This window comes from Catharus ustulatus, chromosome 2, assembly GCF_009819885.2.
Source record: "Catharus ustulatus isolate bCatUst1 chromosome 2, bCatUst1.pri.v2, whole genome shotgun sequence".
Taxonomy (NCBI): Eukaryota; Metazoa; Chordata; class Aves; order Passeriformes; family Turdidae; genus Catharus; species Catharus ustulatus.
In genome coordinates this window covers 110,252,362-110,277,631 of record NC_046222.1, presented here as the reverse complement: position 1 = coordinate 110,277,631, position 25,270 = coordinate 110,252,362, and the positions used below count along the sequence as shown (strand labels likewise).

The 25,270-nt window shown below is 39.5% G+C and overlaps 1 protein-coding gene across 4 annotated transcripts in view; it reads left to right on the top strand.

Moving 5' to 3' along the window:
• The first annotated feature begins 303 nt into the window (after positions 1-303).
• SMPX (small muscle protein X-linked) overlaps positions 304-25,270 on the top strand; it is a 39,878-nt gene continuing 14,911 nt past the window's right edge. The window contains exons 1-5 of one of the 4 annotated variants that reach the window (XM_033052283.2): positions 1,365-1,566; positions 4,045-4,104; positions 9,113-9,202; positions 12,763-12,916; positions 20,674-21,486. In XM_033052283.2, the coding sequence (XP_032908174.1) occupies positions 4,066-4,104; positions 9,113-9,202; positions 12,763-12,903 (270 nt within the window). In that variant the 5' untranslated portion in view covers positions 1,365-1,566; positions 4,045-4,065 and the 3' untranslated portion in view covers positions 12,904-12,916; positions 20,674-21,486. Of the gene's footprint in view, positions 534-1,364; positions 1,567-4,044; positions 4,105-9,112; positions 9,203-12,762; positions 12,917-20,673; positions 21,487-25,270 lie in introns of those variants that run through there. The other 3 variants (XM_033052284.2, XM_033052285.2, XM_033052282.2) reach the window with 3 other exon arrangements.

The window sequence follows — 25,270 nt, the reverse complement described above, 5'->3', positions numbered from 1 at the left end:
AGTTTGCTCCCAAAGCAGCAGCAACACGCTCACGTTGGTGTGTCATTAGCTCCCCTAGATAGCTCCTCCGAGGTCATTCTTCATAATTATGTCTCCATAATTATTTCCTTCTCCAGTGTGTGTAGGGAAGCACACACTGCCCCAAATGCCATGGGAGGAGTTCTGTGTTACCTGCTACTGCTGTATGCCTGGCACTTGGGAAAAGCCTGGAATGACAGGGCAGGAAAAAGACCTAAAGGTGTGTTCTTCAACACCTCCTGCTTGACAGTTGAGCCCTGCTTTTACCATGGTCAAGTGTCTCAGGGGACCAAGTTACAGGGTGAATCAAACTCTATATTTAGGAAGAACAACTGGAAGCTATGACAGGAATTCCCTTTTACACTTCGCCTCTCTGCTGAGTCCCACTCCAGCCTGGAGCAGCACTCAGTGCCGTCCAGGCTGAAAGCATCGGAGCTATTTCAGACACATTAAAAGGGTCACAGTCAATACCTCAGCTGGTAGAAGAAGATCACCTCTTTCAGCATCAAAAGGAGGTGTGCATACTCACTTGACGGTTTGGAACTTTTTTTATATAAGTAAATAAGTTAGCTAATCTTGAAGGGGTCAATTAAAATCTTGAAAGACCCTCATGAAAACTCTTTAGTAATTACTATGAGTTTACTACAATAGTTGTGGGGTTCTGCCTATTTTAATGTGTCATGCAGTGTATCAGAGTATTCAGAGCAGATCGCTATTGCTTCATAGTCTGTGGGGATCTAAAGATTTAAAACAAAAAGTCACTTAAATACCTCATGACTCAGAAGCGTGTGTGAGTTTGAATATTGTACATAGGCAGAGGGTTATTGTTTTCTATATGTTTATTACAGTTAATGAAATATTACATTATTGTTCTGATGTAAGAGAGGTTTCTTTCACTAAGCTTAACAGGCAGCTGCAGTGAAGATTATTGTGTATGTATTACAGAAAATGTGACCACATTTGCCTAGAGCTTGTAAGTTTTCATGTAACAGGCTGAAAGCTGCAGGGTAGGGATTTCTCTTCTTTCTCTGTACTGGCTGGGTCTCAGAGTCGTGTAGTTCCTGTCAAAGCCTTTTAATGAGATAATACACTGCAGTTCTGTCTCCAAAATGCCTGTTGTGCTTGATGCCATGCCTGCAGTGGGGGGAGAGGACAGCTTCCAGCTGGGACAGGGGGAGGGCTCTTGCTGTTGTCTGTGTGCTACTGTACATCTCTTGTGTGCATTACAAAAGATGGCATTATGATATCTCATCGTCTTTAAAGCAAATTGAATAAATCAGCTTATTATCTTGCTGCAGCCCTGTCAGAAATTATTTTTAGCAGTGAGACAGAAGATAGGTTCCTTTGTTTTACAAAGTTTTGCTTCAAAACCCTCATTTATTTCGCTACAGCAGCCCTATATTTCACAAGTAGTCCTGCTCGTGAGTACTTTCACTGCAAATCGAGGGAATTTGCAAGGGAAGGCTGCCATAAACCAGCTCCAAACTGAACTACCATTGCCTTTGCTTTCTAAGTTTGGCTCAGCATGCAGCCCATAAAAGGTAAAAGGTAAGGTGTGGGGAGGCCAAAAAGACACCGGGAATACAGGATGTGTGTCTGCATTTCTCTGCCTGCCAGAGACGTGAAATCCTGCTGTAGAATTGAGGGTGAAGTAGGATTTTTTCAAGTTTGCAGAGCTGATTGGAATACCAGAAATAACTTACTACAATCAGTGCAGCACTCTTGACTCTCTCTCTGAGACACATGGTGAAAGAACAAAGGAATTGATAAAAATTAACTAATCGCTTCTATAATGGATGCTTCTGTAATCAAAGGTTTCTTTTCCTGTGATTGATGGTCAGTATTGCTCTGTAAGGGAATCCAGGGAAGGGAGGGAAGGGGAAAGAGCCAGAGATCTATTTTTGTTCTGTAGTGTGCTGTTGTCCTGATTTCTCTGGCGGTAATGAGGACAGCACGGTCTGGTAGGAAAATCACCTCCTCCAGAAGCAGTCCTACACAATTGTATCATGCATCCCTCTTTAGGAACCAGTGTCTGATTGCAGTAATTTCGAGCACTGACTGCTCGTGAACCCAGAGCACCTCACCGAGGAGCTCTAATGCTGTGCTTGCTTTAACGCTGAGGCTCGGGGTAAATTTATCTCTAAGTGGCCCAAGAGGTGTCTGTGGGTGTTTTTCCAATGCACAGGCATGCAAGATGAGGTACATCTTAGCAAGAGTTTCTTTGTGACAGTGCTTGGGAAGTAGAACTACTGTCTTTCAAAATGTTTAATGTCATTTTCCTGTGCTTTCGTTTCCATTTTTCATTCTGATAAGAAAGATGAGAAGTTGATTAAAAAAGTAATTAAACATTCTGTATTATCACTCCTATCTTCTCAGTCACTTGGGGGATTGTATGTTTATTTTGGAATACAGACACTGATCAATGGAACAGTTATTTATACGCCTAATAAAGATTTTCAAAACTAAAGAAGACAGAGTGTAATAAACCCTTTTGTGTTTTTGAAATCTGTATTTTGTCATAAAAGTCAGTGGCTGAGATTGCATCCCCTAAAGTGAATTCTGAAGTTTTTTAAACTCCCTCTCATTTTGAAATTGTATATATAAAACCACAATACAAAACTCATTAAAGAATGCTGTTTTTATTTTGCACAGTGGGATTTTTTCTGATTTATTAATTTAGTGGAAGCAATTTAAACCCAAAGCAATTTATGAACATGACTGTCCTCTGACTGAATGCTGTGTTGGTTTGGACAGCACTTTTTGCAGCAGAGTGTGACCAGAGGGAGACCTCTAATGGCAGGTCGTTGTACTTTTAATTCTGCTCAGCATTGTACACAGATTTAAAACTGATGTGAGAATATCCAGGAGGAAGTCTCCTAGTCAGTCCCCCAATACAATTTCAGGCTGATATTGCTGATATTCCAAGTTGAAGCCAACATACAACTCATCTCTATGTTTTTTTGGGGACTGCCTGATGTGGCACTTACACTGTTTGGAGTACCCAAGTCTTTGACACACTTCAATTTCTCAGTGTATTTCTACTTTTCTCTCCTATGTAATTTATTTCTGTTCTCATTACTTCTCTCCGTATCTAAGATTAAATGCAATATCAAAAATGTGACATAGTTTGGTGTTGATCAGTGACTTCTCTGGTGAATGAATTTCTCAGCTTTTAGAAATACTACCTTACTTTATATTATAATAGTTAAATAACAAGACTTTGGTGAAAGTCTAGTCCAGTTAAAATCTAACTTCTCAGTGAGAGAATAAAAGGCTGAGACTGTGTTTCAAATAATCTGCTAATAATTTGTTTTCCTTTTTACTCTGGTGTATTTCCCTTTGCTGATGTATATTAATACTGTAACAGTCCATATTTCTCCACCTGCATATAATTATATGGAAAAATATGTTACTTTTGATCTTATTGCTAAAGAAAATTTATGAATCTATGTGATGTAAACTTTGAAGTGAGGTTACTTTGTGTAGTAGCAATTGTTGAGGAGAACTTTTCTGTTTGACCATCTTGATCACTTTCAGTCCACAGGCATTAAAAGATTTGCAAGGATTTATGAGTCAGAAAATGGTTATGTCTGCATTTATCAATATTTTCTAACAAGTTGCATTTTTTTTGAGAGAAGGATTAAACTGAAAGTTCTAATAATTCCCACATACATACTGTGACATAGATAATCATACAATGTTTACCCTCAAAAGCTTCCCTTAATTCTTACTCATTTTACAGTTCTGTTAAGGTTTGAGAGATGCCTTATCTCTACTCATTCTTGTTTTTAGTGTGAAAGAGATAGCTTCATTTGTGGCTATGAAAGATTAATTGGTGAAGCTCAGGTGTTCTGTCTCCCTCTGATATCAGAAGGAATAACTAAGCAACTTGGAAACTGAGATGGAAACAGGAGCTGGGCAGATGAAATGGATGCCTGTCAAGAGGCAGCATGGGTTAAGTTCTAGCTTATCTTCCATAGCTATCAGAATGTCAGAGCCTGTAACACTTTCCAATTTTGCTTGCAGGGATAAGCCTCTGTCGTAAAAATGTCAAAACAACCAGCATCACATGTCAAAGCCATTCAGGTAAGAGATAGCATTTATGTTTTTAATAGAATAAAATAATAAATCTCAACCTCCATTGCTTGGCAGACTGCATTTTTACTCAGACAAAGCACCATAGGGAGTGCTAGCTGGGGTTATTCTGTAAAAGTGAAAAGCTTGGTAGATATGAAGGCATTGAAAAAGTGTGACCTGGAGATCATCTTTTGATCTGAGCTGATAAAAAAACTGGAGCAGATAGGTTCATTAATCACTTGTTTGCATGGTCTTTGCAGTATTAGGTTATGTGTATTGGAGGATCATCTAAGCAAAACCTGGTAATGCATCTGCATAACTGTTAAGTAAAAATAATTCCTGCAGCCATCAGATTTTCCACAAAAACAATATGCTGGGAGAATTATAGACTAAAAAGATAGCATGGGTATTGTGAAGTTTTTTATGTTGGCATTCCTTAAGGAGAAAAACCCCTCAACTTCAAATAATTGTTTAAGAAGTGTTTTATTTAGAAGCCAAAGGAAAATGAGAGAAATGTTGATCTTTTAATTTGAAAGATTCTAGTCTGCCACATACCTCTTCAATGGTATATGCTTGTAAGGATGGAGTTGATTGTTGCATACTTGTGAAAGAAACAGCTGGAGAATTGTCACATCATCATGAAGGAACATCATGAAGAATGTGTTTAATTCATGTCATCAATAGTTCTTGTCAAAAGGCCAAAATATCTTCTGAGCTGAAGAATCTTACAGAATTCTCATGTATTTTATGAAATACACTTCCAATGGAGTTTTACTACGAGTCCACATTGTCTTTTCTAAGAAACACAAAATGGAATTTCTGAAGTCTTCTTTGTTGTTTGTTTTCTTGAGATAATACTTATGCAATGGATTGGAGTATCAAGATTAATTACACAGAGGCTAGGCAGCCTATTGAAGGTGCAAGGCACTGTGAAAATGCAGATTCTCTTTATCATCATCATCATCATCCTCAATTCTACCGAAATAGGCATGCAAACTACTGTACTCTAATTCTGTTGAAATTAGAAAAAAAAAAAGCCATTTTGCCAGAATTTTGATTTCACTCTGTTCAAATTTTCATCTCTCTTTTACAGTGACTCTAGAAATGTTTGTAGGATTAATGAAAAAGATTTAGATATTTAATAGCTGAAAAGTATTTATTTGCATTTTATATTTAAACTCCATAACACATACAAACATTTTTAAGGAATTAATTGATTTACATTTTTTTCTTAAATATATAATGATAGGCTGCATTTTATTTCTAGGATGACTTCCAACTTCTAAATGTAAACAATGTTCCTAGGTTGTTCATTTAAAAAATGCATTACATTTAAGCACTAAGTCTAATATTTTAAGAAAGTTTAATCTTTGCAAAGGTAATTTGAATAATAAGAAAAACTACTGGAAAAATTTAAAATGTATCTATTAAGCATTGTGTCAAAGGTGGTTCTAGTAGGGAGACTTGCACTTGAATTAATCCTTATTACGCTCTGAGCAGTCTGAGAACTATGACTCAAAATGTCACATTACTTTTATACATTGTGATTCATGTATTATGATCCTTTGCTATTGTGTGCTGGTCTAATAACACTGATGTGCCCTGGGAAATGTGCATCATGTGCAGCAATGGGAATGTAAAGGCACCTCACTCACTGAAGTGTTTCATGGTGTTCTGTGTCTGAAATGGCTTTTTTCTGACTATGCTAGAGATAGACAAGAATTTTTACTTCCTAATAGCTACTAAATACAGATGTGTGAGACTTAAAGGCAGCAACTGGTTCCCAAGAGTAGTTTGGGGCAATAGAGGACCAAAGTGCATTAATTACTGGAAACAATTGCTGACCTCCCCTTCTCAGTGTGCAAAAGGCTGTGAACAGATCTGACTGAAAATTATTCTACCTTTAAACATTGTTGGCTTTCCCCAGAGGTAAGGGTGACAAGGTTTCTAGGGTTTGTTGTTTGATTTTTTGTTTGTTTGTTTCTGGATTTAATTCAGTTTTCTCTGCATCTTTCTTTCTTTCTTTCTTTCTTTCTTTCTTTCTTTCTTTCTTTCTTTCTTTCTTTCTTTCTTTCTTTCTTTCTTTCTTTCTTTCTTTCTTTCTTTCCCTTCCTTCCTTCCTTCCTTCCTTCCTTCCTTCCTTCCTTCCTTCCTTCCTTCCTTCCTTCCTTCCTTCCTTCCTTCCTTCCTTCCTTCCTTCCTTCCTTCCTTCCTTCCTTCCTTCCTTCCTTCCTTCCTTCCTTCCTTCCTTCCTTCCTTCTTTTTTAAATTAAATATGTTTATACAAAATTTCGAGATTATTCAGTCATCCATCTGGACAGCCAGGAGTGGCTGTGATGCTGTGAAGGATTTACCCATAACAGTCCTCAAGTCATGCTCAACTGCATCAATTGTATCTTAACCTTAATATCCTCTCTCTATTAAACAGAAAGAAGAACACACCAAAAACATCTCTAAGTCCCAGTTCAATTGAGTCAAACCAGCAATATATTAGTATGTCATTTTTACAGGTATTTTTCCTTTGGTCTGTTCAGAAGGACCCTGGCTACATCAGTGCACATACCTACCCAGTCACTGTAAAAATTGCAATGGCACACAATATGGTAGGCCTTTCAAACAAAGGAATAAGCAGACTCAGTAGTTTTCATAATTAGTATGATTAAACATAACAATCACACCTAGAAAGTCTATCTAAAGCAATTATAATTTGGGATTTCCAGAGTCTGGAACAGAAAATCTCCTATCTAGTATTTTACTGGATAGAGATTCCCTAGGGTCCTCCATCTCCACTTAGAGGTGACAAAAACCTTGAAATATATTTTTAAAACAAAATTGTGAACTTGTGCTGATCACAGCACAGATCCTTGCAGAGCTATGCTGGTGTACAGAATTTGGCCCACCCATTGCACAGCTGCTCATCTGCGAGGCAGGACCAGCATTGGATTGAGAGAGATTTACAGCTCAGGACTTTGGTACCCATGGTCAGGAATTGTTTAGAAATGTCACCTTTTCATTTCATATTGGAAATATTTTAATTTACAGTATGTATTATCAGATCCAGAGAGTTTTTAACTGTGTCTTAAAGGATGTTAATTTTACCAAGTTATTATGTCATGACTGTGTACTTCTTGCCTGAACTCTGACGTGGATGTCCCTACTGCAGATAAAGAAGTGCCAGCTGCTTTTGTGACACACATTACTAGGAAAGTGCTGAAGCAGACCAAAGAGTGTTTTATTGACTTCAATTATCAGCCTGGGACTTAGTGGTTCATTTTTGCTTTCTGAACCACTTTTAGTCACAGTTGGTCTGTCAGTCAGAGTGGGAAGTGCAAGGGCTGGAGTGTTCTGTGGGAGGCTGCCTTCTGCTTTGGCTGTCTGCAAGGGAAAGGAATGTCCAAGTTCATTGGAGATATATGTCCAAGTCAAGGAGAGATATCTCTTAAAGTTTCAACTCTGCAAACTTGTATGACCGTGCTAGCTGTAATTTGCAGAGAAATTTCCCATTCCATAAATCAAAGCTGTCTGGAGATACCAGAACTTGGTGGGGCAGTTACTTAAAATTAGAAATGGCAAAGCTGGGTTTTTTCCACCCATAAATGAAATAATGAGTTAGGAACTATGAGGCTGTAAATGCCCTCTCTCCTGGGGACTTAAAAAGTGCAGGTGAAAAATTTCACAATATCTAAACCAATGCCCAGTGAAAAAGCTTTATGAAACAAATACCTGCTTATCTGTGACCCTGCAGATATTTTGCAGCCCCACTGAAATTACAGTATCATCCTGCATAAATAAGATAATGGGAAACAGGTAAGTAGAATACAGGGAAAAGCATTCATTTCTTGGCAGATGGATTCTTAATTTGCTCATCATTTGATTACAGCTGTCAGAAGAGTTGTTGCTGAAAACTGTGGCTGTTTTCCTGTGGTTGCTCAAGTGGGGCGTGATCTGCAAGACCATAGCTTGAGCAGAAGGGTGGGATTATTTGTCTCCATTTAATGCAGATCAGTCAGATGGTAAAGGACAAGAGCAGAGCTCACTGTTAGCAGGTTCTCAGCTTCCTCTCCGTAACATTACCAATTCACCCCTGGTTTTACCAGTGGGAGTCATGATATTTTTATGACATTTCCTAAGAGCAGCTTCTCTTCTGAGATCACGAGATAAGAGTAAGTATAAATTGTGCATTTAGTTGATCATGCCATTTGACTTTTAAAATAATCTTGGCTGGGTCACATTGGGAAATGGATACTTTTCAGCTGCTCTTTCCTAACCACTATTTTGTGCTATTCTATTCCCCAAAATCTTTACTTTTAAGATATCTATTATCAGCCCCAATTATGTTATAGCTACTGTCTTTCTGCCCCAGATAAAAGATGAGATTGATGCAGTTGTGTGGGTATCAGTCTGGAGGGAGTTTGGAGAATCCAGGGGCCAGTGGTCTGCCCAGTGTTGGAGCTAATTGCAGTTTGTAGCAACTGTGGGTAAATTTTGTTGGTAAAATCACATTTTAAATACTTATGGCTTAAGCTGACTCAGGGCAAGCTTCTCTTCTAAGATACCTGTGATAAAGTGAGGTGAAAACTGGAGAATGGGAAGTGGTCCAGTGATTGGGTGTTATTGAAGGATTTGCATGATTTACACTTAAGTGTTGCTTTTGGCACTCACTTTCTGTTTGACCTTGACCAACCTGGAGCAAACCCAGGTGCCTAAAGACACTTTAGTGTCCAGTACTCATTTATTTAAAGTCCAACAAAATCAGGAAGCATTAGTCTAAATGCAGAACTTCAAAAGCTTTCTAGTTTGTTTTTTCACTTTCTCTCTTTAGAATGGAGATGAAAGCTCTTCTCTTTCCACAGGAGTGGTGTGATGATGCATCCATGATGCATCCATGAAGGCATAAGTGCTTGGAAACCATGATAATGCCTACATGCTTGTCCCACTCCTTTCGAGTTTTGCCATTTATCAGCTGTATCTTTATTTATCAGTCACTACTATATGCATCACAATTTCCTTCTCACAGGCTAATATTAACATCCCAATGGGAGCATTTCGACCTGGTGCAGGCCACCCTCATAAAAGAAAAGAATTTACACCTGAAGAAGTGGAGGAGGTAAGCAAAAAAGGATTTTTGGTTTTTGTTTTTTTTAATGAGGAAATGGAAAAAAGCCTTTAAAGTGATCTTACAGCTCCACACACCAATATTAGGTACCACAAGTGAACATGCACTGGTCATTCATGGAAATAAATGACCACTTACTAACACTTCATGAATAAATAGTTCTGCTTTTGGTGCCAAGGCACCTGTAGGAATAAAAACTGTTTCGAAGGTGTGTAGCTCTGATTGCCCAGTGAGATAATATCTGCTGTCAGGAGAGAGAGCCAGGATTTCACCAGCAGTATTTGTCTAGATACAACAGGAAAAGTTACAGCAAGGCTTTGGAAGATTTTGCTGCTTCCTGTCACCCTGTGGTGTGATTTATTGTTACAGCTTCACAGTATTGGCACAGGTTTTCAAACACAATACTTTTTGGAAAGTTTATCAACAAGAAGAAATTTAATGTGAAGACACTTGCAAGTTAAAAAAGAACTTCTGAACCTATTTACCTGCCCGGGGGTGAAAATACTCCATTTTAGACTGAATTCGATATTTTCATGTTTGTATTTTAAAGGATGTGTTTAACACTGAGTTTGGAATATAAAATCCAATTTATGCCTTAACTAATATTGGTCACAAAATTAAACACAGATACCATATTTCAGACTGATATTAAAGCATCTTATTTGCCATTAACTTCAATAATAAATGAGACCTTAACTCCAACAGTGGAAGAAAAGGTAGTGGTAGATACTCCAAGCAAGATACAAAATATGGGTGCTCCTGTTTTCCTGGCCAGTTTACTTAGTTTGGATTCATAATCCCCACATGAGAACTCATCCTGCTGGGCCAGAGCTCCCACTGCTCCTCACAGCCAAGGGCAGGAAAGGCTTTGTAAGAGCCAATTCTTCTTTTTCTGTCTCAGACAGATTTTTTCCCTGAATTTTGCCATATTTTGATATAAACAGTGCTCTGTTTACAGAGAACTTTCCTGAAGTAATCAGACCTAGGCTGACTTGGCTCTTAAGAAGATTTAAAAAACAAACATACAAAATGACCTTGAACATATATTGTGGCTTTCTCCCTTGGAAAGAAATCAAAGTATATTCTCTCTGCAGTAATTAAACTGGTGAAGGAGTGCATGTTATTAAGCAGAAACTAATATAGCATGTGTGAATTCTAGTTGTGTTTGAGAAATAAAATAAATGTCTGGTGCTGATAATTACATTTGTTTGGATAATTGAATGTTGCTTTGTTTCCCAGCTAAGTGAATACTCTATATGAGACAGACATCATGGAAGTTCTTGGCCCAGGTTTTATGGCAATACTCAACCCAACCAACGGCATTAAACACTACAGAAACAGATCTTGTTCAAGGAATAGAATAAAAATGAATGTGTCATTTCAATTTTCTCATCTTGTTAAGTTTTGCCATAAGTTCTGCCATACAGCTCATGATTTTTCAGAGCAGTTTAAGACAAATGCAACTTTTGCTAACAGTGCATAATCAGTACTAACAGTGCATTTTCCACTGTAGTTTAAAGCCTTGACATAGGAGATGAGGGGAATATGGATCCTACTCGAAGGAGTGGAGGAGTCAGACAGGAAAGTAGATTTTTGAAGGTCAGTGGGACAGAAATGTTAGCATGAAAGGAAATGGAGGGTGGGAATTACAGAAAATAGCTCTTCTTCAGTCAGAACATTCCCATGCTGTATTTTTTAACCTCTATTGTACATCTAAGTCACTCTTCAGCTTCCTTCCATAAAACTGAAGGCCATAGCCTAATCTCAGCTGTGTGTTGCAAATGGAGTGAGTGATACAGAGAGCAGTGGGGTCATAAATAGCAAACACCTGGGGTTGGAAGAGAAAGCTGATGACAATTTATGGACCAAAATGTGGGCAAAGCTTGCACTGCTTGTTCTACAGGAGGAATAGTTTTGCACATGATTTGAAATGGTATTTTTTACATAGTTTCTGCTATGTACTAATAAGTACTACAGGGTTCAGAGAGTGCTTGTTTACCCCGATTATTCAGATTACCTAGGAAAACTGTCAAAGGAAATAATACAAGCTCATGGCATCTTTGACTACTGATACAATTTTGTGCATTCCTCCAAACAGCTTCTGCATCAATTTACTTATTCTCCTGCTGTGCTTTGCTGCTGTTTCAGGATGTTAGATCATTAAATCAGATATCAGGCAGTACATACAGTACCTGGGGCTGAATTTCTGGCTGGGATTTGAAATGATCTAGCAAAAACAATGGTAAAATACTATTAGTATTATTTTGTATTAATTAATAGTGTATTGGCTAAAATGTGAGAGAAGATAATACAAGTTTACAAAGCCAAGATATGTAATTATCACTTATATCTGGTGATCTTAAGAAAGTCCTTAAAGATCAGATAGGAAGAAAATGTCAGTTTTCTACAATACCTTGTTTGTTTACTACTTCACATTGCAAAGTCTTCCTGATTAGCATATAGTCCATTAGTCAACAGAGAAAAAAAAGAGGGGTTTACTGGCCGATAATACTTGACAAGTAATGTTGGAATTTTAAAAATTGAGTTAAATATTAAGAATTGACTGTTCACAGTTAATGCATCTTTTCAAAAAGTGTGGCTAATAAATCTAAATCATGATTGAACTCAAAAATGTCCCTCACAAGAAGTCATTCAGAGAGCAATCAAAAAATAAAAATTATTTCATCATGAAATTATTTATAGTAAAATATAAATTAATCTCTAAATGTACTTGATTCCTCCTATATGCCAGCTTTAGAAAATGTACAACAGGCTGGAACAACAGTAAACTCATATCTGGAAATCTATGCCTTCAAAACATTACCCAGTCTAGAGTAGAAGTGGTCTAAAATACCTGCTCTGCTCAGCTAGAAGCAATAGTACAGCTGAGGAAATACCAAGGGCTGAAATAGTGTGGTCCATTGGGAAATTAGCTGAGTTGCTCACTATTGTGTAATTGCTGTTATTTAACTGGCATTTTTACAGTGTTAGCAAAATAGCCATGCAGCACTACCCTAATTCAAACATAAAATGACAAAAACCCTTCTGGTCTTGCAATTGAGGTTATGAAAAGTTAAATTTCAACTCATGTTGATCTTGCATGGACCTTTTGGAGTCCATAACCTACTGTCATAGCTCTTCTCCAGAGCTCCAGAAGTGCATGATGATCTTCCTCTCCAAGTGTCTGACAACTGTGAAACTCTCAAAGGAATTAGATTATAAAAATGGTTCTTCTACTTTTTTGTCATCCAAAATATGAAGGCTTTGGAGTTGCCTTTAATTCTCCAGTCAGTTATTTTCTACTAATTGCCTGGCACTGTAAATTCTTACCCACTCTAATCCTCATTCCTCTTCTATTATTTTGAGAAGGTTTTTAGACATTTTAGACAGCAAACAACAAAATAACCTATCTCTTCATGCCTCCACCCATTTTCCACTGGGATTACCTTCAGTATAAAAACATAATTTCCTGTTTTTCAAATAACTGACCTATGCTCATGTTCAAGAGATTACTATTGCTGCAGGAAGGTCACTGGTGTCCTTTTGTGCAGAATGTTCCTGCTTCAACAGAGGAGGAGAAAGAGAAGAAACTGCTCCCAGGAGCTAAGAAACTTCCAGGTCCTGCTGTCAACTTGTCAGAGATTCAGAGCATAAAGAGTGAGCTGAAATATGTCCCCAAGGCTGAACAGTAGCTGGAAGAAACAGGTGAGTAAAAGAGAGGTTCTCTGCATGGCTCTAGGAGAAGCAGGCTGATCCAGAAACCTCTCTAAGTAAAAAGATGGCTTTTCATTTACTCCAGTGGACCTGGAGTCAACCCCATAACTGAAAGAAAAAATACTAGAAGTCATAATTTGGGGTTTTCTGTTATTTCAAACATAGATCGTGTTGGAGACTATATCCAGGGATATATGGCATCCATCAGCCAGCCTGAAGTAGTCTATTCAGCATATTCAGAATTCAATATTTGGAATACTGAAGCCACCTTAAAAATAACATATTGCTTCATAAGCACAACTTTCAGTTTTGCAAAATACAGAACTTGTATTTTTACAATCGAACTACAAATGAATGTTTTACAATGCAAATAAGTTCATTGCAATGATGGACAAGCAGGTCAGTATTTCTAAAAAACTCCTTTGGAACATTAGTTATATGATATTAATTTGTTTATGTAATTCAAAATTGACATGGTAATGGTGCCATGTATTTGATCACACAAACACACCCAATGCTCTTTGTGGCACTCAAGGACTTGCTGTAGCCCAGCACAGGAAGGACATGGAGGTGTTGGAGTGAGTCCAGAGGAGGGTCACAAAGGTGAAGAGAGGGCAAGAGCATCTCTGTGAAAGACAGACTGAGAGAGACCTGGAGAATAGGAGACTTTGGGCAGACCTCACTGTGGATTTTCAGTACTTAAAGAGGGTTTATAGAAAAGATGGGGACAGAATTTCTAGTAGGTCTTGTTGCCGTAGGTCATGGTTTTAAACTTGAGGACATTAGATTCGGACTCGGTAAAAGGAAGAAGTTTTTTACAATGAGGGTGATGAAACACTGGGCCAGGTTGCCCAGAGAGGTTGTAAATGCCCCATCCCCAAAAACATTGAAGATCACTCTGGATGAGGCTCTGAGCAACCTGGTCTAGTGGAAAATGACTCTGCTTATTGCAGGGGGGTTGGACTAGATGACCTTTAAAGATCCCATCAACCCAAACCACTCTATAATTCTATGATCATTTTATTTAAAGGGAAAAATTCAGCACTTCAGGGCCAGCTTCAGAATAATTTATGTCTGATTTACAAGACATAAAGTCTGATGAACAAGATCCATAGCGTCTGTTGTTCTACATTCTGAACCTTATAGAAATTAATGATAGTTTCTGTCCATTAAATTATCTTCTGATTTCCTTTGAAAAGCCTGAGTCAGTAAAGATGCATCAGGCAATTACAATGAAAACAGACGTACAGAGAAGTTTTAATAAAAAAAACCTCACCCTGGCTACAGTAAGCAAAAGATAGTTGTGTCACATAATATTCACCTGAATTGCTAGTTGTGCATACTGACTGGTAAATCCTTTTTATCCTGAAGAGAGGCAGAGGAATTAAGTTGAGCAGGAGAAAATCATCTGGAATTTGCGGCACAGAAACATTAATGAAGAACAGAGGAAAAGAGAAAGCAATGCAAAGGGGTTCTGGGAATTCAGAAGTGCTAAGAACCAGGAATCTTAGAAGAAATGGTGTATAATTTGAGTGAATTACCCCAGTGCACACTGCATCATTAACTTATTTTCTATGTACAGCATAAATGTGCCATTTGGAAGGAAAGAGTGTTGAGTCTTTTCTTGCTTTTACCCTGCTGTGTCATAATGTTCCTGATATTTTAAAGATGCAACAGAGTCTTTCTCTTCAGGAAACTTGGGGGGGAAAAATAACATTTTGTAAAATGCAACATTTTAGTCATTTCACTAAAGCACTGCCCAGAGAAATATGAATTTTTAATGTGAAACTTTAAAGAGTTTTTTTCCTGTAAGAGATATTTTGACATAAATTTAGCCCTATATTTATTCTGAGATGATTGCTATTTTTAACATTTAAAAGTTTTTTAGTAATTACCTTGTGGAGAATCTGACAGAAACATTTAGGGCATGCTCAGATGTTCACTCTAAAGTTTTCTACAGAAAGGTCAGCAAAGTAAAGGGCATCTTGAAAGCAATGAAGTTATTATGAAATTGTTTCTGCCTCTGTCCTTCTTTTGATATACTGGTTATCAGGTTCTGACAGCGATACAGATTTCTAGATTTGGGGTAGTGCAGTCACAGGTCATCTCTGAGAACTTAGTTTCTACAGGAGTTGCAGGTACAGTACTCACTGGAGCTTGTGACTTTGGATGATGTGCAACTAAGCATGTGCACGAATTCCACATAAAATTGAGATGTAAATTAACCACATGCCACATCCAGCAGCCTTGAATGATACTAAATCTAAGGACTGGCCCCTATAAGAGGACATTCATCAGATCTGGTGCTTAAGTTGTGTCCTGCAGCCTTGTACAAAAGGTGATGTTGTCAGAAAGCTGTTTTATGACTGATCATGCAAATCCAGAGAATATTATCTCAGTCTGCAAGAAATTCACACTCACACCTGCCTGATACTTTGCTCCATCTATGGGAAGGGGTTAGAGATCATCCTTTGGGTGTGACGATCTCAAAGGAATGGTGAACTGACTGGCCAAGAGAATATGCCTGTGCAGAGTGTGTACTGATAGATGAGGGTATTCTTTGGTTTTCAGTTTGAAAATTAATTCTCTCTTAAATCCTTCTCAGATATTCACTGTTGAGGGATTTCCCTTTGATATTATTTTTTTCTTTTTGTAGGAAATACCTACTTGAAACAGTTAGAATATCTCCAAATACTCTGGATAATTTCCATTATTCTGTGATCCTATAATATGATACAACAAAAAATATCAAAAGTACACTTTAACATGTCACAAATATCAAAGCTTTTACAACCACAGCAGATATTTCCAACTTTACCTCCTGTATTGTCACATTTCATGGTTAGTTTCAGGAAATTGCAAGCTAACGTGATTAATTTTGCTTGAATTTTGATCCATGTTTTCTTGCTCAGTTTATCATGCAAACCCAGCAGCAAAAATAAGAAACCTGCAAAGCAGTGGGTTGGTTCACTATTTGCAAACCCATTCCTACATAATTTGCACTTTCGAGTAACTTGTATTAAATATCCTTGGTCTTGCTCTTCACCAAATTAGGAAACATGAATAGACTTGCTAAGATCATGGTTGTGAGTATAACAATTTGTGGGAGGAATGTAATTAGGGAGATGTCATGAAGCTGGATCCACTGAAGGTCATCAAGTGCTGCTCAGATAAGATATTCCTGTAGTCATCCCTTATGGGGATCTGGATGTATCATCTATAATTAGCTAATTAGCATACTCTACTGTGTCATAAAGATTTTTTTCTTCCACACCTGTAGATGATGTGTTAGATGCTGCTAGTTTTAATGTACAATGTGAGTTATGATTCATTTCCCTTTTCTCCATCTACAGTAATTTTTTTTCTGCTCCCTTCACACCTGGACATTTCTACATGCACAGGAGTGAAGCACATGCAAAATAAGATAGTAACAAAATATCATACACTAAAAATATATGCCTTATTGAATAAGTAATGGTAGGGAGCATTTAGTTTGTGACAAATTGAGCCTGCTGTGGCTGAGATTTATTGCAGATTGTTGTGATATCTCATGTGATAACTAGTATGGTGATTATACTTGAAAATGGTCTGAGCACAAACTGACATTTCATCTGAGAATACAGATAATGGCAGCCAGTTACTTCTGCAGCTCATGGTCATTCTTCATTCTGTATCCCTTCCCCTTTTGTGTCCTGAAGTGTGGAGGGCTGTGTAACAAATCTTTTTATGGTGAAGGGCCATGGACCCTACATATGGACTTCAACCTTCAGCTATAAAGTGGTCTAGTCCTTTCCTCTTGAAGAAGACTTTTTTAGTGGAAGAATTTCTCAAAAGGAAAAAAGGGAAATTTACAGTCTTAAAGTAACAAAGCAGTCTGTCATGGACATAGGGGCAGCACTCCCAGCACTGTCTTCTGGTTGTGTTTGGAGAAAGGAACTGTTCAGATCCCCATCACATTGTTGATGAGATGGTTTCTCACCATCTGATGCAGTACTTGCAGAAAAATTGTTGTCTTTACCTGGAGCTCTACTGGGGAGGGTGGTTTGATTGCAGAAGATAATTCTGTTGTTACAGAATAATTCAGGTTACAGAAGAAAGGGAACTGTATTTTGAAGGCTGAAGAACAAGGAAAAATTTCCTAGGGCAGTTTAGCCTTTGTATTATGCAGAGAATTCTGCCCCACATAAAATGAGAAATCTTGTCAGCGGAGCATCCTCTGAGATTGGCATCACTTGGGGAAAAAGAAAGGGGAAAAAACTCTAACAAAAGTCCCTTAGGGAATAAAGGTTTTATATCTATACACACAAGATGTTCCTCGGTGTTGCTATTAATTATTTACATTAAAAAATTGTCTATTATCCCAGACTAAAAATGCACATTACAACTTTGCTCACTAAAAATTTAATTACTATTTCCTGCTATACATTGCTCTTAGGCTGCCCCTCAGTTAACAGCAGCCATCTGCCTCTCCTGGTGTCCCTGCTCTGACACACAGCTTAGTGTTTGCATCTTATTCCTGTGCTCACACGGGTCAGAGGGGTGCAGCCAAACTGCAGCACAGTAACAAGCAGGGTTATTGGTCCTCCTCCACAAACACAGCAGTGCTTTGCTAGCAGACAAACTCTGACATGCTGTGAGCTCTTGAAAGAGAAAAATGTGTTCATTTGATTGAGTCCCAGCAGCCAAAGCTTGTGTGAGAGGAGGGAATCCTGCCTCCAGAGGATGCCAAGCTAGCTCAGGAGATAAGATCTCCTGGAGTGGGAACTATGGGGTGGAGAAGGAGGATGTGCATCAAGAATTGCTGCAGGATCCTCCTGCCAAGGTCAGAGGGGTTGCGGGGGAATTTCCTCAGTGTGCACAAGGACCTGAAGGCAGGGTGCAAAGAGGGCAGAGCCAGGCCCTTGTGGTGGTGCCCAGGGACTGGACATCCCCCAACATACTCACTGTGTGGCTGTGTTAATGTCAAAGTGCTTCTTGTCTTCTTCCATCTATGGTTTCCTACCATCCTGCTGGTTTTGATTCAGAACTCCCAGACCAGCACCACTCAAGGATTTCATGGCCACCCATCAGTTTAGTCAAGTCCCTTCTTCTTGTAAAATTGTCCTAAGAAACTAGGTAGTTGAAGGATTGTAGGATTTTTTAATAGACTATTTGAAGTTCTTTTGGTTTGCCTTCCAGGTTTCTTGAGTCTGCTTAAGATGTGCTTTCAGACTTTAAAACAGAGAGCTAGAAATTTGTTTTCAAAGAGAAAAATGGAATGACCAGGACATCATTTAGTATCAGAGAAGCCTTTCTAATCCTGTTACCTCCTCAAGAAAAAGAAAAAAAAAGTTATTAATGTTTTATTAATGTTTTTGTTTCCCAGAGTTTCTGTGATCAGAAGAAAAGATTTAGTTGTCATGGTTTAACCCCAGCCAGCCACCAGGTACCACACAGGCACTTGCTCACTCACCCCTCAGTGTTGGGGGAAAGAATTGGAAATGTAAAAGAGAAAACTCATGGGTTGAGATGAAAACAGTTTAATAGGTAAAGCAAAAGTCGTGCAAGCAAGCAAAGCAAAACCAGGAATTAATTCACAGTTTCCCAAGGGCAGTGGAAGTTCAGCCATCTCCAGGAGAGCAGGACCCCATTGTACATACCAGTGACTTGGGAAGACAAACTCCATCACTCCAAACACCTCCTCTTCCTCCTTCTTCCCCCCACTATACATTGCTCATGATGCCATATGGCCTGGAACATCCCTTTCCTCAGCTGGGGTCCCCTGTCCCAGCTGTGTCTCCTCCCACACGCTCCCAGCCCCCTCACCAGCGTGGCTGTAGGAAAAGCAGAAAAGGCCTTGGCTCTGTGTAAGCCCTGCTCAGCAACAACAAAAACCATTTCTGTATTACCAACCCTGTGTTCAGCACTAATCCAATACACAGCCAATGCAAAGAGAATTAACTCTACCCCAGCCAAGCCAGCACAGTTTTCTCTGTCGTGGCTGGCAGTTGTCTGTCCTGAATTGGGTCCCTATCCCCAAAAATGCTGTGGAAAGCCCCAGCATGTCAGTCCTTTGCAAACCAAGGAGAGATTTCCTTCTCATTCTCTAGCTGAGTTGTGGAAGAGAGGGGGGAGAACAGACAGGAAAGAGTCTGCTTTCCAGAGGCCTAAGAAAGCTTGAAGGTGTGTGCTAGGAGGGTAATTTTGCCAAGTAAAAAACAGGGCATATTCTTATAAACCACAAAAGCTTCTACATAAACTAGTTAGGAAAAGATTATGCTTTGTGGTTTTGAAAACTGACTAATAACTTCAAAACAAACACTGAAGAATCAGAAAACATTTTGCTTCAAAGCAAACTAAAAGAACAGATGTTTGTATTTAAAAAAAAAAAAAGAAAAATAAAAGTCTTTTTTTTCCCAAAGCGTATATTCAAGCAGAGCTTTTTTTTTATTATTATTGCTGGAAGAGACAGGCACAAGGTAATAACTTGAAGAAGTCTCTCCTGACTTTTAGCCTCTACACACAGACAGGAGAAATGTCTTCATTGAGCCTCTCCCTTTGAAACATTAATGCCCTTAAAGTAACAAAATACTTCCAGTGCTAGCAATGTGGACCCACAAATCTCTGCTCTGTTCTCAAGTGAGAACCATTTCTGAAGAAAGGTCTGAGAGTTTTGTTTGAAAGCTGAAAATTTTCATAGGTCACTGCTAATTAGTAACTGCCTCCCTGTGGTCATTCTGTTGATTCCTTAGTCCTGAACTTCTGTTAGACTCTTCCATAAAATAACTCCTCTCTTTCCATTGATGCTGTTCATGACAGATTTTCATAAAAATAAACTTTACACTCAGTAGCCTGAGTGAGATGCGATTTCTGGGGTGACATCCCTCAAAAGAAGCTCAGAAAGGCAGGAGACCTGCTGAAGATACCAGATGTTGAGGGATCAGTGAAGTGAGAGGAAGGAATACAGTCAACAGCTTTTCTTATTTATCTCTGCTAGATGTGTTAAGAGTTAGCCCATGAACTACAGCATCTAACAACAGGTACCACTGGAATGTACTCCTCTTGGAAACCTCAGCAGGATATCAGGAATCCCTAAAACTTCCGATATTTGCTGTGTGAACAGATCCCAGTATTTAGGAGAAGGTCCTGTGACTTGAAAGACACCTTTCCCAAGTCATATGCATATAAATCCATGCAGAGCTAGTTGTAACCAGGGGACTGTGGGCATTAGAAACTGGAGAGCAGGAACAAGATCACACTGATCACTGCTAGGGAGGTATGAGTGAGATGAGAGCAATGCTGTTTCCCTGTTCCTGGGAACTGTCCTCCAAGTGTTAGGTATGCCTGGAGCAATCAGACACTGTAATGACAGAAATCATCAGAAACACAAAATAATAAGCAATTCCAGTCATTCCCACCTTTATACAGCTCAAAATGTGTTCAGCACAAGGTTTTCAAGTGCTACATCAGAGTGAAAAGGCTAACTGCTTTGGAATACATGAAGTGTGACTTCCCACGTTAGCAACAGCTCAGATAGTTTTATCAAATCTACATAAATTGTAGCCAATTAAACTGACAGTATGATCTGAAATATCTCAGCTCTGATGTGATAATCAAATGAATTTTCTTCTAAATTTAGTGCCTCATCATTTTGTTTTATAGTTTTTATTCATTTCATTTGATAGAAGACTACCTAATTATGTTCTAACAGCCTTGTGCTTAAAATCCCCATAAATTACTGCATTGCTGTACTTTGTCATCTCTTGCAGAACTGGCTCGATGTGGCATGAGCCTTGTGACCCCTGTCCAGGAGCAGGACATCTACCAGTGTCCCAAGCCCTGCTTTGTACTCAGGACTACACCTGCTTCAGCCACCAAATTGCTCCTGGTGTGCCTTCTTTTGAAAAATGTAGCTCTTCTAGTGCCAAGGATACCTCTGTTTCACACTTGTTTGCAAATTTCTTTGGAGAATAACATTTGTGTAGTGTTTGAGCTCACTGTGTGTAGGTAGAACATTGTGTGTAGGTAGAGCTCCCCTGCCAACATCCACTGCCCCAGTGTCAACACTGCTGAGGAAACCCTAAGCTTCCAGTGTTGTTGGGTTTTGCTGACTCTATCTGCTGCTGTTTTAACCTCCTCATTGCCCTTTGATTTGCCAAAGGAGTCTCAAATACACTGTATTTCCAGGTGAACAAAGGACACAGAATAAATCAGAATTTTCCTGCAGAAATATGTATTACTCTCAGAGTTGGTCATAATTTATTTTTCAAATTTGATTTGCTGCAAGTTGTAGCCAGCTGAAGGGAGACTCAGCTGAATTAACCTTTACTTCAACTTGGGAACAAGTATAATGCCTGGTTTTTGTCCTGTCATTTCCTGGCTATAGCAGTAGGGCTATATTTGCTTCTGACTGCAATTGACTGAGGTTCATGTACAAAACATGGGTTCCATAAAAGCAGAATAAAGCCCTCAGTCTTGGTGTTTAGAACTTACTCCCCCACCTTGGTAAAGTTGATGTAGCATTGCTTTTAATTTAATAATTCAGTTATTCAATGGATAAAAGAAATAAATTGAGTCCTTCAGCTTTTAGCTCTCCTGGGTCTTTGTTCTCATTTATTGCCTTGGAGCACACCTTGTCTTAAAATTGCTGTTACTCCTGCGTGAATTTGCAGAGCCTTTCAGGGCACAGAAAAGCAATCTCAGAGCAAATAAAGGCTGTGGCCATGGATGCACTTAGGGATGGGGAGTGCTTGTCCTGCTTCCCAGAGAATGAACCCCAGGAGCAGCCGAGGCAGCAGAGCTTGCTGTGCACAAAGCGGGAGCAGGGCTCGGAAATTGCTTTTACTGGGGAAACATCAAAGAACAAAACGCTTCCCCCCAAGCCAAACTGTTCCTCTTCTGAGGGAAGGATGATGGCAATAACTGGGTATTGCTGTTTCAGAGCTTTGAAACGTGCTGCCTTTATACAGAAGATGAAACCAACACAAAGTATGTACTGAAATGGAAAAAAATGCATATCCAAAGACTTGAAACCAAATATTTGAGCTAAAATAGGCAGAATACAGGGAAAAGAACACCTTCAGTTCTCCTGTGTTTGCAAATCACACTGCTACTGAGTGCAGTACCCTTCCCAAAGATTGTTTAAGATGGGATAGAGCATGTCCTCTGCTAAAATTAACAAAGCATCTCAGACCTCCACTAAATAATTAATGGAGGATCTCAAACCATTTAATTTTGAATTTTTCAATTTCCTTGTTTTTGTGGTTTCGTCTGAAAATATTTGAATTGATCTGTCTCTTCAGGCTTTGAATGGAGCCATTTATTTTTGAAAAATATGTAATATTTCTCTCTTTTAGTTCTCAAGAAAAGAAGAGCTTTCTCTGTAAAGACAAGGCATATTTTCGGTTTTTCAGCCCATTTTGCTGAAAGTAAAGTGAATCTGGATGGGTATAGCACACATGTACCCTTTTTTAGTTCAAGCCCTTCATTTAAAAAGCATCTCTTCCTGCTTTTTATATGCTTCTAAAATTTTTATTCTGGAACAGAATAGATATGCTATCATATATGTGACTAATTACTCTGGGGCAAATGAATTCTAAGTGTTATCTATCTCCAGTTACTACAGTTTAACACATTAGTAGAAAACACCTGAGGCACTGCTGAGCCTGTGAATGCTTCAAAGTCTGTCACAAGCCATGTTTGTGTTCTGCCTTACAAGTGTAGAGAACAAGAACCTGGCCCAACCCGTGTTAAACCTGCCCACAGAACACCACTCTGTTGACAAGCAGTAACTTTCTGGGCCATGTCCAGGTGTGAGGTTATCTGCAGTTTGGTTGAAATTAAAAAACCTGAGGATGACAAATAGAGCAATCAGCTCCAACTTCTTCTGGGCCTTGCTTTAACAGACACCACAGAGCTGAGTGGAGGCTCTCAGAGTGCTGACTTGGGGTTAAAAATCTCATTTTTGAGCTAAAGATCAACCATCCTTCAGCAAAGTCAAGTCCTTGGGGCTCCATCTGCAGTGAGATTTTTGGCCTCTTAGCCATTTTCATCAAGTCAAGCCCACGGCATGAAAATCATGTGCAATGGCAGTAGAGTACCTCGAACATTCCTTCCCACCCTTCAGCAGTGCCTGGAACTTTGTGAACAGCACGTGGCCCAGATCCATGCTGGGCAGAAAGACGCAGGCAGCTCCAGCCACCAAGGGTGCAGGCCAGCACATGGCACTGCTGTGTCCTGGTGTGCTCACACAGACACTTCACCTCCGTGGCTCCAGGGCTCCTTGCCATGGAGGTGATCCTCTGCCATCACCTACCAGGGGGAGCAGTGCCTGAGCTCCAGCTCTGTAAACACCTGCTGCTTCAGTGGCTCATCCCCAGAGAGGGGAGCTGAAGTGCCTCAGAGCCTGAGGAAGGGCAGCAGGAGGGGAGAGCAGCTGGCCACACTATGGCACAGCCTCCTGCCTCAATTGCTGCATCCCAAGGGATGGATGAAGGCCAGCATTGTCTTCCTCTGCCAAGCTGCTTTAGCACTGCTCAGAGAAAGTCCTGGTTCCTCCCACCAGGAAATTGTCTGTAAAGAGATGTACAAGGTTCCAGAGAGAGGAGAATGGAGAAAGAGAGTCCTGCTTCACCCGGAGTCCTCAGTGCTCTGATCACACAGGTCTCTTCAGAAACATTCTGCCCTGCAGAAACCCACACTTCTGCCATCTCGAGAAGATGGCTTTGCATGTGCTGTTAAAAACCCTTGAAACACTTCTGCAAGCAGCATGGTGAAGCTTGTGTGGAAAGCTGTTTAGACGTAGCTAACAGAAAAAAATTGAAAACAATGCTTTTCTTTCCCTTGAGGCTTCCACAATGTCCTCAGTAAAGCCAGGAGACATTTCCCATCATCCTGGATAAACAGTGTGAACTGTCTCCTCCAGATATGCTCCAACTTTTTTAAAAGCAAGTAGAAAAATTTGCAAACTAGCAAGAGAAGGCATGTGCTGGTGGCCCCTCCCTTCTGCCTTGGCTCAGTGATTATCACACATGCACAGCCAGGAAGCATGAATAAACCAGGTCAGGTCCTTCTTTGCCTCAAAAGGATTAAAACCCACAGTTCTTGCTTCCCTGGAGACTGCAGACTATCTTGGCAGGGGGGGTCCTTTCTAGACTTCAAGTTAAAGCTCAGCTGCTATGCAGAAATGAATTAAAATTAATCTGTAGACGAGTCAGCCTGATGGCAGCTTAGCCATGTGGAGCTCGACTGGCACTAAGGAAACTTGCTTCCATGTGCCTCAGCCTGCAGATTGCTGTGTACCATGTCTAAAGGCTAATTTGTGTAGCAACAGTCCCCTCAAGCTGTGATTTGAAAGAAACCAGGGTGTCTGCTGCTGTGTTTTTGTACAGTCTGATGCAATTATGTAGGTGCTGAGGAGGACAATCTCTGGAAACCCACCCAGCTCCTGGGTGCTGCTCAGGTTTGCACATCTGCCTGGTACTCAGAGGAGCAGGGTTATTTAAACTCAGGTCATTTTAGATGGGCACGAGCACAGTTTGAGGTTACCTTGTAGCTGGTTCATGGTTTTGAGGAACAAAATTTTGGATTTAAGTACCTGCATCCTGTTTGCACCTGAGGCATCCAAATTGCTGGGACTGTCCCCCAGTGATAAGTTCAACCCCAAGGTGACTGTGGGAACTGAGCTCAGAAATCACTGAAGTGCATCTCAAAATCTCACTCCAAATTTGAACCTTCAAATTGCATGTTGCTCGCTGCTAAGAGTGAGTGAGGCTCTGTCTCTCTGCAGCCAAATCCAGCTCCTGTGCTGGTGTGGGTGCTCCAGCAGGAGCTGCTGCACTTGTTCTGAGAGGGGCCTTTCTGCTGAGCTGAGCAAAACAAATCTTTTCCATAGAAACTGTAGATCATGTAGATCATGGCCATGCAGATTCAAAACCAAAATACAATTGGTCTCCAGTGCCTGTTTTTTAACAGCAGGTGATTCCTCTCAGCTTTTCCTTCTATTTCTCTATGGAAACATATTTTTTTTGTTTTTCAATTTGTTTAGTCAAAAAACAATTTTCTCTTTTGAAACACGGTGCTGTGAGAAAGTTTAATTCTCCCTTATGTCTTCCAGTCAATCCTAATAACTCATTTCTAAATGCTCATCTGTCACAGATTGCAAATCAAGTATTAACAGGACAGGCAACATGTTGTAACACTTATGTTTTGAAGAAACCTATTTATTCCTTGGTAAAAGATGGGCTTACCTTTGAAACCCTAATAAGTTACAAAATCCTATAAAAACAACATGTATGTGTGTATAGTATATATATTATTTGTCTATAAACAATACTGCCCCAATACCTGCAGTAGCTTTGAAGAAGC